This window comes from Solanum verrucosum, unplaced genomic scaffold (assembly GCF_900185275.1).
Source record: "Solanum verrucosum unplaced genomic scaffold, falcon-dt-bn FXZP01000060.1, whole genome shotgun sequence".
NCBI classification, from domain to species: domain Eukaryota; kingdom Viridiplantae; phylum Streptophyta; class Magnoliopsida; order Solanales; family Solanaceae; genus Solanum; species Solanum verrucosum.
In genome coordinates this window covers 6,370,639-6,384,849 of record NW_026020129.1, presented here as the reverse complement: position 1 = coordinate 6,384,849, position 14,211 = coordinate 6,370,639, and the positions used below count along the sequence as shown (strand labels likewise).

Below are 14,211 nucleotides of genomic sequence, written 5' to 3'. Positions count from 1 at the left end.
CAGATCTCATCATGAAGTTGCTTAAAATTTATGTACTACCTAATTAGTCACCACCTAATTTCCATCCTACACATGAAAAGTTACTACCAACCTTTTTTTACCCACTCGGGCCATCTACTACACGTTAATAATGGTCTTTTGGATTTCATCTTCTAAAAGAATAGCACGTGGTTGGCTGTTCAAGCAAGTCCATCCCTTGAAGTCGTACCCTCTCAGTATGTGCGAGTCTTTCACCGATTGATAGAAATGCCACATATAGGCAAATAATGATGTGTATGAATGGTTGGGTGGGTGGGGGGTCGGGGTTGCTTGCTTAGTATGTTCTCTTTATCGAGGCCTAAGGATTCCAAAGTCGCTATCTTCTATCATAATATGTATCAAATAATTGTCTATCAAAGCTTTAGACAAACGGAAAGAAATCACCTAATTCTACAATACCCCAAACCCCATTTATGGAATCACCTAATTCATAAAAGAAGGAACAATTCTCATTTTAGAAAAAGAAGCAATACAAAACCTCCATAGGTGTAAGAGGCGTTGGTGATCAAACACTTCAAATATCTCTGCATCCATATGATTGACACACCACCAATCAAACATTATCAACAGAAAGTCTCAAAGTTTTAGCCGAAATCTCTACACAAACAATCATATTATACATTTCATTGCATAAATAACACCATCTTGATAGCAATGTACTAGTTTGGAGCATCATCTAATGTTCTTTCAAATTTCAGTAAATGGTGAAGTCAACACGATGAACGTATCACTCCAGCCTGGATGATCGAGAAAGATTCAATCAATTTGAACTACTATCATTGTAGTAGCTTAAAGCTATTGCTTTCACACTTGTATCCAAACCATCAACGGACTTGGTTATCGAATATGCAGTTAGTGTGAACCCTTCTCTCTCCTGAACTCTTCCATGTCTTCCAAAAAGATGTACTTCACTGGATAGTGAATCAATCAGCAAATCCCTCCGGTGGCCACCATCTAGGCCGAGGAAAACTCAATCCGCGTCTCTTGGCAGTCTCGAGGAAATCAGCACCATTTTTATCATTATTGTCATCACCACTCACATCCCCGACAATCATAGAGAAGGCCTCCACTAAATCCTTAAACCTCCCTTTCGTGGTTTCCCTCCTCCCAACTTCTTCGAAGGATCCAACACTCTTGTCTTCTCCCCTCATCGATAATGGCAATTCACGCCTTCCTTTATTACTTCCAGCACCACCACCGTCCAGACCAACACTTGTTGTTATCCCATTTGAATGAATTTCCTTTGCGCAAACACCATTGAACTTTTCATTCACGTCTAAATTCATACTCGCCGCACCTCTTTCACGAACACCATCCTTTACTCCATCACAATCCATTTCCCTAGTGCCACCACCATTCAATGTCTCATTGTCATCCACACCTCTTTCACCATTATCGCGCATTTCTCCTCCATCTTCCTCCTCCTCGCGTCTCTCAGGCATTTTCACAGTAGAAGAATCTGCATTTCTTTCAATTCCACCTCCTATCACCTCCGTATCTACTTCCTGAGTTCGAGTCTGATTAATTTCAATCACAATTGGCTCTTTCTTCACTATTCTCTGAACTGAATTCGTTACATCCAAATCCTCCTCAGAAACCTTATACCTCTTCTGCAGTTGTTCTTCAAACTCACCTGTATCCTGAACATCAACTTCTCGGCGATTTGGAAACCCTAGATCATCAGAATCATTTCCCAAATCTACAACCTCCGGATTATCATGATTCACAGCTTCAGTATCTCCGTTATTATTTTGTTGACAATCTACACCTGCACTCGTGCTCGGTTTCGGATCATCGGAGCCAGAAAAATAGGACTCGGACGAGTTGTTTTGCTCCGGTGGGGTTTCGAACTCTTCGTTTTCGGGAGGGGAACTTTGTCCATCTGTATCAGTAGATGGAACAGATAACATGAGTATTCCGGTGGGCTCTGACGGCGTCGCTGCCACCGACGCCGAGGATTGTGGAGTATCCTCGTACTCATACACAAAAGGGCAGTTTAGTAATTCCTCCTGAGCATCGGAATGAGGTTCGCAATACTTGATGAGTTCTTCTAAGTCTTTTGCTTTCTTCATGTTTGCGAAAATCTCTTTCTCTGTGAGTATTTGGGAGAGGTTTTTTGGGGGGGAAGAAGACGAATAAGCGTGGCGAAAGTATAATATAAAGGAGTTTGGGGGTTATTTTAGTAGAGGATTTTATTTAACTGTTAAAATATTTCCCGCCTTTTCTGTCCACTCCCGCCTTTTACATCAACGGTCGCTGATAGTTGTCTGGGGTAGTAAAACGAAGTCGTTCTTTGGGCTTTTCCTCAATTTTTTCATATGATTCAAGGAAATGATTTTAAAGATGTGTGACCTTGAACTTTTGACCTCGTTTATCCTATTGGTAAAAAATTACGTTTAACAACTTTGATTTTAAAGATTTATCCAAAGGGAAAATAAGGATCAAAAGTTCTTGACGTTTATTTTTTTTCTATATTTTTATGAGACTATCGTTAGTTACTATATTTATTTTTAGGCATAATATATGTGTCTTTTAACTTAGTTTCGTTTTACATTTATGCCCTCTAACTTTGGTAATGCACTTAAACTTGCATAAAATTGAACAAGTAGACACATGAGTCTTACGTGACATAATACATGTAGGATGCAAATTGCCATACATGTAGGATGCAAATTGCCATTTAGGATGTTACGTAGGGTGTGTGTCTATATGCTTAACTTTGTACACGTTTAAGCATCTACTTGTCCATGTCAAAAGTTGAAGGGCATAAATATAAGTTAAGATTAAGTTAAATAATATATTTATGTATTATGTTTTTATTTTTGTAAATTTTTTAGGAATCCCATAGTGTAAGGATCAAATTACATTTTATCCCTACTCTTATCCAATTTACAAAAATGCCCTAAAATTGCTGCCATCCGGATACATCTCATTCTTCTGGATACATCACATTTGATACAATATACAACTAGTTTGTTGAGATTAAAAAGGAAATTAGATATAAAATTAAATATCAATTCCCCAAATCATGCAAATCTAATTGATGACAATCTCTCCCAAATAATAGCTTCAAACAATTCAAATTCCAAATTTTCTTCTCTCAAATCTCATCCAAATCGTAATAGATTTTTAAAAAGTTGACAATTTAATATAGTTATGTATCATATAAAAAACTATGAATATGATATACGTTGATTTATTTATAAAACAGTGTTGCAGATACTTAACAACATGTGATACATCGCAACATCTGATACATAACAAAGTTATGTTCATATACTTAACTATGAATATGATACAAATAGATTTTATTATAAAATATTAGTGTTAATGTATCAACGGTAATTTTTGATAATGTCTACAAATACAGTCTTCTACTAGTTGAATAAGGCTGGGTGTATCATGTATGTATCGGTAGTAAAAGATAACGAAATATGTAATAGTTGTGTATCCAATACATGACTATGATCATTATACATACTAATTTGTGTTAAAATAAATTAGGGTTATGTATCAAAACTAATATTTGAAAACGATATACTATACACGATGAAATTGTAATGTATCATAAAGGTGAAACAAACGAATTATACATTAATTTAAGAATCAAAATCAAGTAGATACATTAAAAGATCTGCTCAAAGCAACAAAAAATTAACAATTTGATCTGCTAAAAGCAAAAAAAATGATGAAGAAATCCTTCCACACTTTTCTCATTTGCTCTGTATCAACTCTTGTAGCTTTTTTTCACTTTCAACAATGACGTCACCCATGGATCTCAACCCAAAGCCCTTACCGGAGCCACCAATAATTCTTGATAACATTGTAATGTATCATAATGGTGAAACAAATGCATTATATATTAATTTAAGAAACAAAAACAACTAGATACATAAAAAATTTGTACCCATATGTATCAGAAAAAGATGAACAACAAAAAATTGGAAAAAAAAAATCAACATTATGATCTGTCGAAAGCAAAAAAAAAGAATGATGAAGAAATATTTCTACACTTTCTCTTTTACTCTGTATCAACTTTCGTAGTTTTTTTTTTTCATTTTCAACAATGACGTTACCCATGGATCTCGACCCAAAGCCCTTACCGAAGCCACCAACAACTCGACCTCCTCCCCCCCCTCCACCCAACCCTTTTTTGGGCATTTTTTCCACAATTTGATTTTGAAATTGAAGATGCATCCTTCTTCGACTAAATTTGTAGATGAAAAATCTAAAAAAAAATAAAAAATAAAAAATTAATACCTGATGAAGTGAAAGAAAAAAATGGATGGAGAAGAACTACCTCTTCAATAACTTGCAATTGATAAATCACAAAATAAATCTTGGGGTGATAGTATATAGTGATGTATCCGAAAAAAATGAGAGAAAAAAAGTTTTTCGAATGGTAGGAAATAATAGAAAATAGGGTAAAAGAAAATATGTAGTTAAGTAATTTTTTCTTTATTTAAAATAATATAAAAGACAAAAAATGGATCAAAAGTTAAACTAACCTAAAAAGGAATGAAGACATTAAAGTAAGGTGGACAAAAATAAATACAATAAAATCAAGATGGTGACAACTAAGAGACCAAAAAAGAAAAGAGTGTTGCACCGTTTAATATTAGCCCAAAATGGTGGTTATTTGTATAATTATTTAAGGAAACATTAAGCTAAAATTTAAGAGGCACGGGTAATTAATTTGTTTCTTAAGAACATTTATATTCCTTTTCCTATTTATTTTCACTTAATGACCGTGAATCTGAATTATTCAAATTCAACTCAATATGAAAGTAAAATTAAAATAAGCGCAAGTATATATAACACATTGCTTATAATATTTATTATTTCACTATTCAAAATAATGGTATTCTAATAAAACAATGCATACAATTCTGATATGATAGGATGATTTTGATTAAATTTTTATCGTGAGTTTATGTATAATGTTATTCTCGATAATAACTTTCAAGAATTATTTTTTCCCCACAAGAGTCTATGTTCTAAGAGAGAATATTTTGACTTATATATATTAATAAAACCTCACTAAATTAATATAGTTGGGATCGTGAAATATTATTATTTTATAGAGATATTATTTAATCGATAAATTAATAATTATTAGTTTATAAAATATTTTGAGAATCAACCCTGTGATGCTGGGATAATAAGAGTTTTCAAGATGTATTATCGGAACAAATTTTATCATAGAATATACGAAGGCTATGAAGTGATACATGAAACTAATTTAGGAGAGATTAATGTTTTTGATGTTATCAATTTTGCAATTTCGGCTTGAACGACAAGTGTTCAACAAGAGAACAATAAATTATTTTTGACACTGCAAAATTTGTTTGGGGATGAAATCTCAGAGAATTTGAATGAACCACTTGTGAAAACGTTATTCATGAACTTGAGGTCATGATTAATGATCTCTGTTACCGCAATAAAATGGTCGTCAATAACCTATTGGATTATCCAGGTGAAAATGATACATATTTAGATGTCCACAAATTAGAAGAAATTGTGGATACCATAAAAAACAATTTTAATGATGAAGTAGTAGATGATACAATACCTTTGAAACCAGCTATGTGTAAGGAAACACTTATAGTGTTTAAACCTTTTTACAATTTTATGGTGCGGTTTGAAAAGACAACACCAGATCTTTTGGATGTAATAAGAAAAGTTGAAGTCTTAGAGATGAACTTCAACTAGATTTAAAGTTTAATAAAAAACAAAACACAAAAAATATCACATTTCACTAAATTGTGTGATATATTTGTACTTTTAAAGAATTATTAATGTATAATATTAATGGGGCCATATATCTATAAAGGGGGCTTCTGAAAATACTTTATTTTTTTATCTTATCGAAATAAGTGATTTAATCTATTGGCTCAAGTCGGGATCGAAGGAAAAATATTATCTTAGTTTTTATGTTTATAATGTTTCATACAAATATTCAAATATTAGTTTTTATGTAGTAAAAGTCATGGTCAATATGATTTGGATTTAAGGGTGTTTTGGTATGAAAGGGAAATATTTTTTGGAAAGTGTTTTCTAATTTTCTCATGTTTAGTTGACTTAAATGTTTTCTAAATCAATTTATTTTCTTCAAATTTAAAGAAAATGACTTAAAATTGAAAAATTAATATTGACAATAATGTTTTATATAAAATAAAATTATAATTTAAAATAGTCAAAGCGATCTCATAGCTTTACGATTTAACGGAAGGTGAAATTGCCGTGATTCAAATAGGAAAAGACTATTTAAGAGTTATTTGACTAGTTCGAGAGAGTTCTTAATCTAGTTGACTAATAGTAAAAGGGGAAAAGGACAAATATATCCTCGAACTATAGTAAATGGTATGCAAATATCATCCGTCATACTTTTGGGACATTGATGTCTATGCCGTCCAAAAACTAGAGCATATTTACCCTTTATACTAACAGACATACACATGTCATAATCTTATCCACCGACCCGACATTCATTAAATATCGGATCGACGGATAAGATTGCGCCACATGTCCGTATTTAGTCTTCCCTTATAGTGAAGGACATATATGCTCTAGTTTGTTGACGACAGGGGCACCAATGTCCCAAAAGTATGACGGAGGATATCTGCATACCATTTACGATAGTTCAGGAGTATATTTGTCCTTTTTCCCATAGTAAAATCATTTTAAGAAAAAACGTAACGGAAAGTAAATCTAACATATTTTGACTTTCTAATCCAGTAAATTACCAATAAAAACATTTTTAGAAAAAACGTAACTGATCATATCTTTGAAATATTTTGAATAATTCAGGATTATTTTCAACTCACCCTAACCTAATATATATTTGCAATAGTCTTGTTGCCATACTCTTGCCCTATTTAAATAGGGGCATAACAACTATAGCTTAGCCAAAAAGCATAGAGAAACAATTCTTGTCTCTCAACAAATCAGGTATGTGATGGTTTTATTTTGTAATTTATTTTCTAGTTGAAGATGACATTTGATTATGGTGTCTTGTGAAGTAGATTAAGGGTCTAATTAGATACATGTATGTAACTTCTTGAATCGTAAATGATAGTTAACGATAATGATAACGGACTATGGCGATAGCTATAGTTAAGGATAATGGTAATAGCTGATAGAGAGTGATAATTGATAATGACTTATAACAACTCTGGGGTGACAATTAATAGTGAAAATGTGGAGTGTATGAATTACAAATCATATTTGTAGAATTATTTGAACAAACAGTATAAATCTTAATTATTGTCTCAGCATTTCACATACCAAATATAGAAACTAGAAAGTTTTGTGAAGGGATTCATGATTCTTCAATGGACATAAAGAAACCCTTTTCACTAAATTCTTGACGGAATTGAAAAATATAATTTTCTTAATGAGTTGTGTCGCTGAAATTCTGTAATTTTCGTTGACTTTCAATTAAGGGCAAAGCTAGGTAAAATCAAGAATTTGAATTTCTAGAAAATTATAATGTTTATACATGATTATAATATTTTTTATGTTTGTATTATAGATGTTTGAATCTTTTTTTTTTTTTGTGTTTATTTTTTTCGTATTTTAAATTTCTTTACCGAAATAATCGTAGTAATTGAGTATAGTGTACATTCTCGAAAATAATGACAGCTACCGGTCTTCGAAAATAAACATAAAAATAGCTAAAAATCATTTTTCCAACTTATGAATATCAACTTCCCAAAAAAAGAAAAAAAACAAAAATTTCAACAAATAATTTCCGCGTTTTCCATTTAGGAAACATTTTTTTTATTCAATCCATTTTTTTTTGCTTAACATTTAAGAAGTTTTGATGTCAACATTTATATAAATTTAATTTATTGTCCAATTATTTTGGTCCTTCATTTAACACATTTCTCAATATTGTCTTACCAGTGTAAAGTTAGTTAATAAATTAAACTAATTAATGCAAGATAAAGACAATTTTACGCTTTATATTACAATTTTCCTATAAAAATTTTAGGGTTTAGTAACCTTTTAGATTTTCTTATTGGTAAATTTGGATTTTAATCATTTTTAATAATTTGAATTTTACATTTTTTTTATTTTATTGTTTGTAAGTATTACTAACATTTATCATAATTAATTAATCATTTTATAACTTAATCACTCATGCTCATGTTAAATTGTTATTGCATATTATATGGTTACATAGTTTTATAAATGATTAAATATAACGTATTTTTTTACACTATATGAATAAAAATATATATATATTTAAATAGATTAAAATTTTAATATATATCATATCATAAATTATAAGATTCAAAATCAAAACTTATCAATAATTTGAAGATTAAAAACGTTTTTTTCTTCTTAAAATCAATATCATGATCACGTTATGCTTAATATGAAGGAAGATATTTTTTTAATTTTTCATTAATCAAAATTAGGAAAATAAGTTTCTTAAGAAGAAATAAAATAATATTCTTGACGAAAATGACTTTACCCATCCCATTCCTACCCCCTATATCTCCTCCTACCTCTTTGTCACTACATAATACTCTATTTTTGAAATAAGTGACAAGTAAAAGTAAATAAATGAAGTAATATTTATTTAAATTATATATAAATACATTTGAAATAATATATTTTTTTTAAATTGTATTTTTACCTGCACAACTTTGTGTAATTTATCAACTTACATTGAATTAGCTATCTGAATATAATTGAACTTTAATGTTAATACTTATTTAAAGACAATAAATAAGTATTACAGTACGGCAACCTCCTTTTTCGGATATTATTTCCAATAAAAATACAGTTACAGTGACCAAAAAAGATGTCAGGAAGCTGAAGAGACGCCATTTTCCATTTCCATCCATGGCATGAATCTCCCTAAATCGTCGTCCCCACTCAAAATCACAACAAACCCACGTTCACAATTCTCTGTTGATCACATGCCTATTCCATTTTCTGAAAATCGGTAGCTCACTCAGTTGATTCCTTCTTCCTCTGTTTTTACACCTTTTTCAGGCAATTTTTTTGCTTGAAGAAACCCCATTTTGTGTTTTTGTGCTTTTTTGTTGTTGTTTTTATGAGTTTGTGTAAATATGATCTGTGAAACTTTGTGGGTTTTTGGTTTTTTGTTCTTCATTCTTAGCTGTGAGTTCCATTTTTGCCTTTTGCTGAAAGTTGAACTGTTTTTTTTTTTCACCCGTGATTCCCTAAATAGCCGTACCGACTCAAAATCATAACAAACCCACGTTCAGATTCTTTGTTAATCAAATGCTTGTTTAAGTTTCAGCTTGTTTTTTGCTTCCTTCCTCTGGTAATTTTTGTGTTTGCTTGGAACACCCATTTGCTTATATTGTTGTTTCAGTGAGTTTTTGTGTCAAATGCTGTGAAGTTTTGTGGGTTTTCTGGTTCACTCCTTTTACTGGGTTTTTTGTTCTTCATGCTGAACTTTTTTTTCTATCCATGAACCCCTAAATTGTCGCACACACTCAAAATCATAACAAGCCCACGCTCAGATTCTTGCTAATCAAATACCCTTTCAGTTTTCTACTCGTTACATGAATTGGTAGCTGACTCATTGCTGTAGTAATTTTTGTTTTTGCTTGCAACCCCCATTTGGGTTCTTCTTTTTGGGTTTTTATGTCTTCTTCATGTCATCTCTGCTTTTTTACTAAACTGGTTTTCATGATTTTGCATTTCTATCTTTTGCAGCAAAAGCGGCTGGTTGTGTGGTGAAGGATCAACTATTATCTAGTTCTTTGAAGTGGGAAGCGTGAAGTTCATTCTCAAATCGGTATGATTTACTTCCTTATTTTCTGCTTGTTTCCAGCATGTAAAACCCTAACATGCTTTTACATTCTTCATCAGTTTTTGCTTCATTTTGTTTACAACAAAATCAACAACATATCCAGTGTAGTCCCCACAGAGGGGGGGAGGGGTTTGGGGAGGATAGAGAGATTGTTTCTGATAGGCCTTGGGATCAGTTTTTGCTTCGTTTTGTTTGCTGAAATGTTCTTAATTCTGGGTATTTTTGGGTGCTCTCTTGGTAATAGGTTGTGAATATATTAAGGGTTAGCTAGAATTTGAGCCCTGTTCAGCTGACATTTACTTCTTGTTGTTGGTATATTTGTGGTGCTTTTTGTAAAAAAGAAAAAAAAGGATACAAAGCTTATTTTTTACTCTTGGAGAAAATGGAAGTTTCAGTCATTAACAGAATTTGGTTAGGAAAAGGTCACATGACCAGTGTGACATTTTGTTTTTGAGTACCCATATGTGATGGTCAATATTTTGTCTCACTTCTGATTTGCCACATAAAAGCAAATTATAGTAGGATATACTTAGCCAAATTTTTTTTAACAGTTTAAGTACCTAACACAATTCACACTTAAAAATGGTAGAGGATGATGCCCATCTTTTAAATAATCATAGTATTTTACATCAAGCTTTTGATTCTTCATTGTTGGTATATTTGACATATCGTGTTTGTCGTTTCAGCATTTTGACTTGCCTAAACAAGGATTCATTCATTTGGTGGAGAATGGTGTCATTCTCAAATGATGGTTTATCCGATCAATGTGTGAAGAAGCGGTCATCAGTAAATGGTTATCATTTGCTGGATTCTGGAACTATGCCAAAACATAAAGTTCGGATTGTCTGCGGAGAGCGGGATTTACCCCCAGGTTGTGGTAGAAATACTCCAAAAGTTGACTTGAACCACAAGGAAAATGATGTGGTCTCCATCAGTGAAAATATGGCTGACACTCTGGTGGCCCATGGTCCTAACACTGGGGTTGAGTTCTGTTCTGTTGAAGTTGCGGACTGTCTCTTTGACATGGAAGAGAATGAAAAATTGGATAAGTTGGTAGGGAATGTGTCAGCCAGAACCACTAATGTGATAGAAAATGGGTTGGAAGAACCTACAAGTCATGACAAATCGCTTAGATTTGAGTTGTCTAAAGATCATAAAAATAGTGAAATGTCATTGCTCAAGAAAGCAAAAGTCATTGGGTATGATGAATTAGGGACGGAAGTTGATGTTGAGAGATGCTCATTTTTGGTTGAAAATGTAGTCGGTGTGTACAAAGATCATGTGCTGCATCCTGGCAGTGTGACTGATAGGGCGATTCCTGTTTGTGATTCGAAAACATTGTCACTGCCTCAGTGTCAAATCAAGAATGGAAGTGTTGAGGATAATATTTCCCCCTTACCAAAGAAAAAGTACTGCCGAAGAGGAGTTTTTGCTGTTCGTGACTTCCCTCCATTTTGTGGAAGAAATGCTCCTAAGCCAACTAAACTGGATCGTTTGGGTGGTAGTGAAGCAAGCAAGCGAGCGATTCTGTTAGATAAGGGAGTTACAGAAAATGAAGTGACTGAGACTTCGAAAAATGTTATGGATACTGGGACATTGCCCCTGGGGTTGACCGCAAGTCGGGAAGCTGATTCGTGGAGTAAGACAGAGGTTACTGGTTCCAAATGCAGTTTAATAGAACGAGCAACAGTTCACGTTGATGACCCAGAAGGTGTCCAAGATAACTATGTTAGAAGGAGCCAACTTGAAAGAACTGTAATGTTGCCAGAGACAATGACGAAAAAGGAGAATGATGATACAGGGAAATTTTTGCGGAAGCAGAGTATTGTGTATTCACGGAATGAACATGAAAAGGCGACTACTGCTAGACATGGTTTTGGTTCTGGAGATAAAATTACTAAGCCAGTTGTGCATAGGTTGATGGATGAGCGTTGTTCTCCATGGAGGCAGAAGAAGCAAACTCCTAGGCAAATTGTGCAAGGTCTGATGGCTGAGACAAACAAGGACTGGAGGCAGAAGGAGCAAACTCGTTTAGATTGCCTGATGAGTAGAAACCAAGTTCAAAAGCCTAGCATGTATCGACAGAGGATGTCCGTAGTTGTTGCCAGAAAAAGTATTCCTAAACCAAAATTTCCAGAGAGACTGTTTGGCAGGAGTAGATCAGGTTTTGTTGGTGAAGCTGTGCCAGAATATCCAAGTGCACCGGTTTCCAGAAATGATGGAATTCGTAATTTGAATTGTGAAGCAGAACCTGAAGATTCTCCTATTGGACAGAAGAAGTGTGAGTTTGATGAGACTCGACCACCTTTTGGTCCAAAAAGTTCCAGTCGCAGTGATGCTCGTAGTAAAGTTTTAGAGACTCTTCGTCTGTTTCAGTCTCACTTTAGAAAAATCTTACAGGGGGAAGAATCAATGTCAAGACCTGCAGAATTAAAAGCTAAGCAAAAAGATAAACTTAGAAGGATTGATCTTCAAGCAGCAAAACTTGTCAAAGCCAAAGGGAAGGAAGTTAATACAGGAACACAGATACTGGGAGAAGTTCCAGGAGTTGAAGTAGGAGATGCATTCCAATACAGGGTTGAACTTGCTCTTGTGGGAGTTCATCGCTTATATCAGGCTGGTATTGATTCCATGTACATTAAGGGAGAACTGCTGGTTGCAACTAGTATTGTTGCCTCAGGAGCCTATGATGATGATTTGGGAGATGCTGATGAGCTGATTTATTCTGGTCAAGGTGGAAATGTGGTTGGCAAGGTCAAAATTCCTGAAGACCAGAAACTTGTGAAAGGTAATTTAGCCTTGAAGAATAGCATACATACAGGGAATCCGGTTCGGGTGATTCGTGGATCTAAGGAGATCAGGACTCCTGAATCGGGTGGAAGACCTAATGTGGTGACTACTTATGTGTATGATGGCTTATACACTGTTGAGAATTATTGGACAGAAAAAGGGCCACATGGTAAGATGGTCTTTATGTTCAAGTTGGTGAGAATTCCTGGACAGCCAGAGCTTACTTGGAAAGAAGTACAGTCTTCAAAAAATTCCAAAGTGCGGCATGGTGTATGTGTTCCTGATATTACAGAAGGAAAGGAGTCACTACCTATAGCAGCTGTGAACACAGTTGATGGTGAGAAACCCCCACCATTCAAGTATATCAAGAACATGATGTATCCAGTTGGTTTCCACCCTGCTCCACCTAAAGGCTGTGATTGTATTGGTAGATGTTCTGATGCCAAGAGGTGCTCATGTGCAGTTAAAAATGGAGGTGAGATCCCTTACAATCGTAATGGGGCTATTGTTGAAGTGAAGCCTCTTGTATATGAGTGTGGTCCTCATTGTAAGTGCCCTCCTTCGTGCTATAATAGAGTGAGCCAACATGGTATTAAAATTCCACTGGAGATCTTCAAGACAGATACAAGGGGCTGGGGTGTGAGAGCTCTAACTTCTATCTCTTCAGGAACCTTTATCTGTGAGTATACAGGACAACTTCTTGAGGACACAGAAGCGGAACGAAGAATTGGCATGGATGAATATCTTTTTGATATTGGCCAGAACTATGGTGGTTATACTGCCAACTCTTCTGGACAAGCAAACCAAAATGAGTTAGTAGAAGAGGGTGGTTATACCATTGATGCAGCTCGCTATGGAAATGTAGGACGATTCATCAATCACAGTTGTTCCCCCAATTTGTATGCACAGAATGTTGTCTATGATCATAAGGATAAGAGAGTGCCCCATATCATGCTTTTTGCGGCAGACAATATTCCTCCCTTGAAGGAGCTTTCTTACCATTACAACTATGTTGTTGATCAGGTTTATGACTCTGGTGGCAAGATCAAGGTGAAGAGGTGCTTTTGTGGATCTTCAGATTGTTCTGGTAGGATGTACTAGGATTTATAAAATTTAGCTGTTGAAGTTAAATAGATGAGTTACTCTTGACTGATTGTCTTTCTTTTGTCCTCATCTGGAAATAGTAGTGCTTCTTCATTTTGGTTAGTTTGATATGCTATATCGTATAGGGTGTATGTTCATGGAGAAATAAGCTTGTACGGGCTGACTCGTATGATCCTATAATCAGAACTAGTACTTGGCCCTTTTGTGTGATCTTAGATGTGCCTGAACAAGTTAATTTGCTTTCCAATCTCCTTGCATGAGTCTGGTTACATTACTTTCTCTTTTCAGTTGCAAATAATAGCATGATGGTTATATATATATATATATATATATCTGATGGAGGATGCAGAATTTCTGTGGCCGACTCAAGTGCCCTCTTTGAACAGCTTTTGGCTCGAACAAATATACACACATACTTGAAATCCTTGATTTGATCTGCTCATATGCCCCATTGATCAACTAACATTTGTGCACCTTAC

At 34.1% G+C, this 14,211-nt stretch overlaps 1 protein-coding gene across 1 annotated transcript; it reads left to right on the top strand.

Moving 5' to 3' along the window:
• Positions 1 to 8,911: 8,911 nt before the first annotated feature.
• LOC125826879 (histone-lysine N-methyltransferase, H3 lysine-9 specific SUVH8-like) lies at positions 8,912 to 13,815 on the top strand. Its single transcript, XM_049506221.1, has 3 exons — positions 8,912 to 8,998; positions 9,742 to 9,823; positions 10,525 to 13,815. Exon 3 carries the CDS (start codon positions 10,568 to 10,570, stop codon positions 13,727 to 13,729), a length of 3,162 nt encoding a protein of 1,053 aa, XP_049362178.1. The 5' UTR covers positions 8,912 to 8,998; positions 9,742 to 9,823; positions 10,525 to 10,567; the 3' UTR covers positions 13,730 to 13,815.
• Positions 13,816 to 14,211: the final 396 nt, after the last annotated feature.

Excerpts from the sequence above, each read along its gene's own strand:
- LOC125826879 (XM_049506221.1), top strand. The coding sequence starts at position 10,568 with ATGGTGTCATTCTCAAATGATGGTTTATCCGATCAATGTGTGAAGAAG.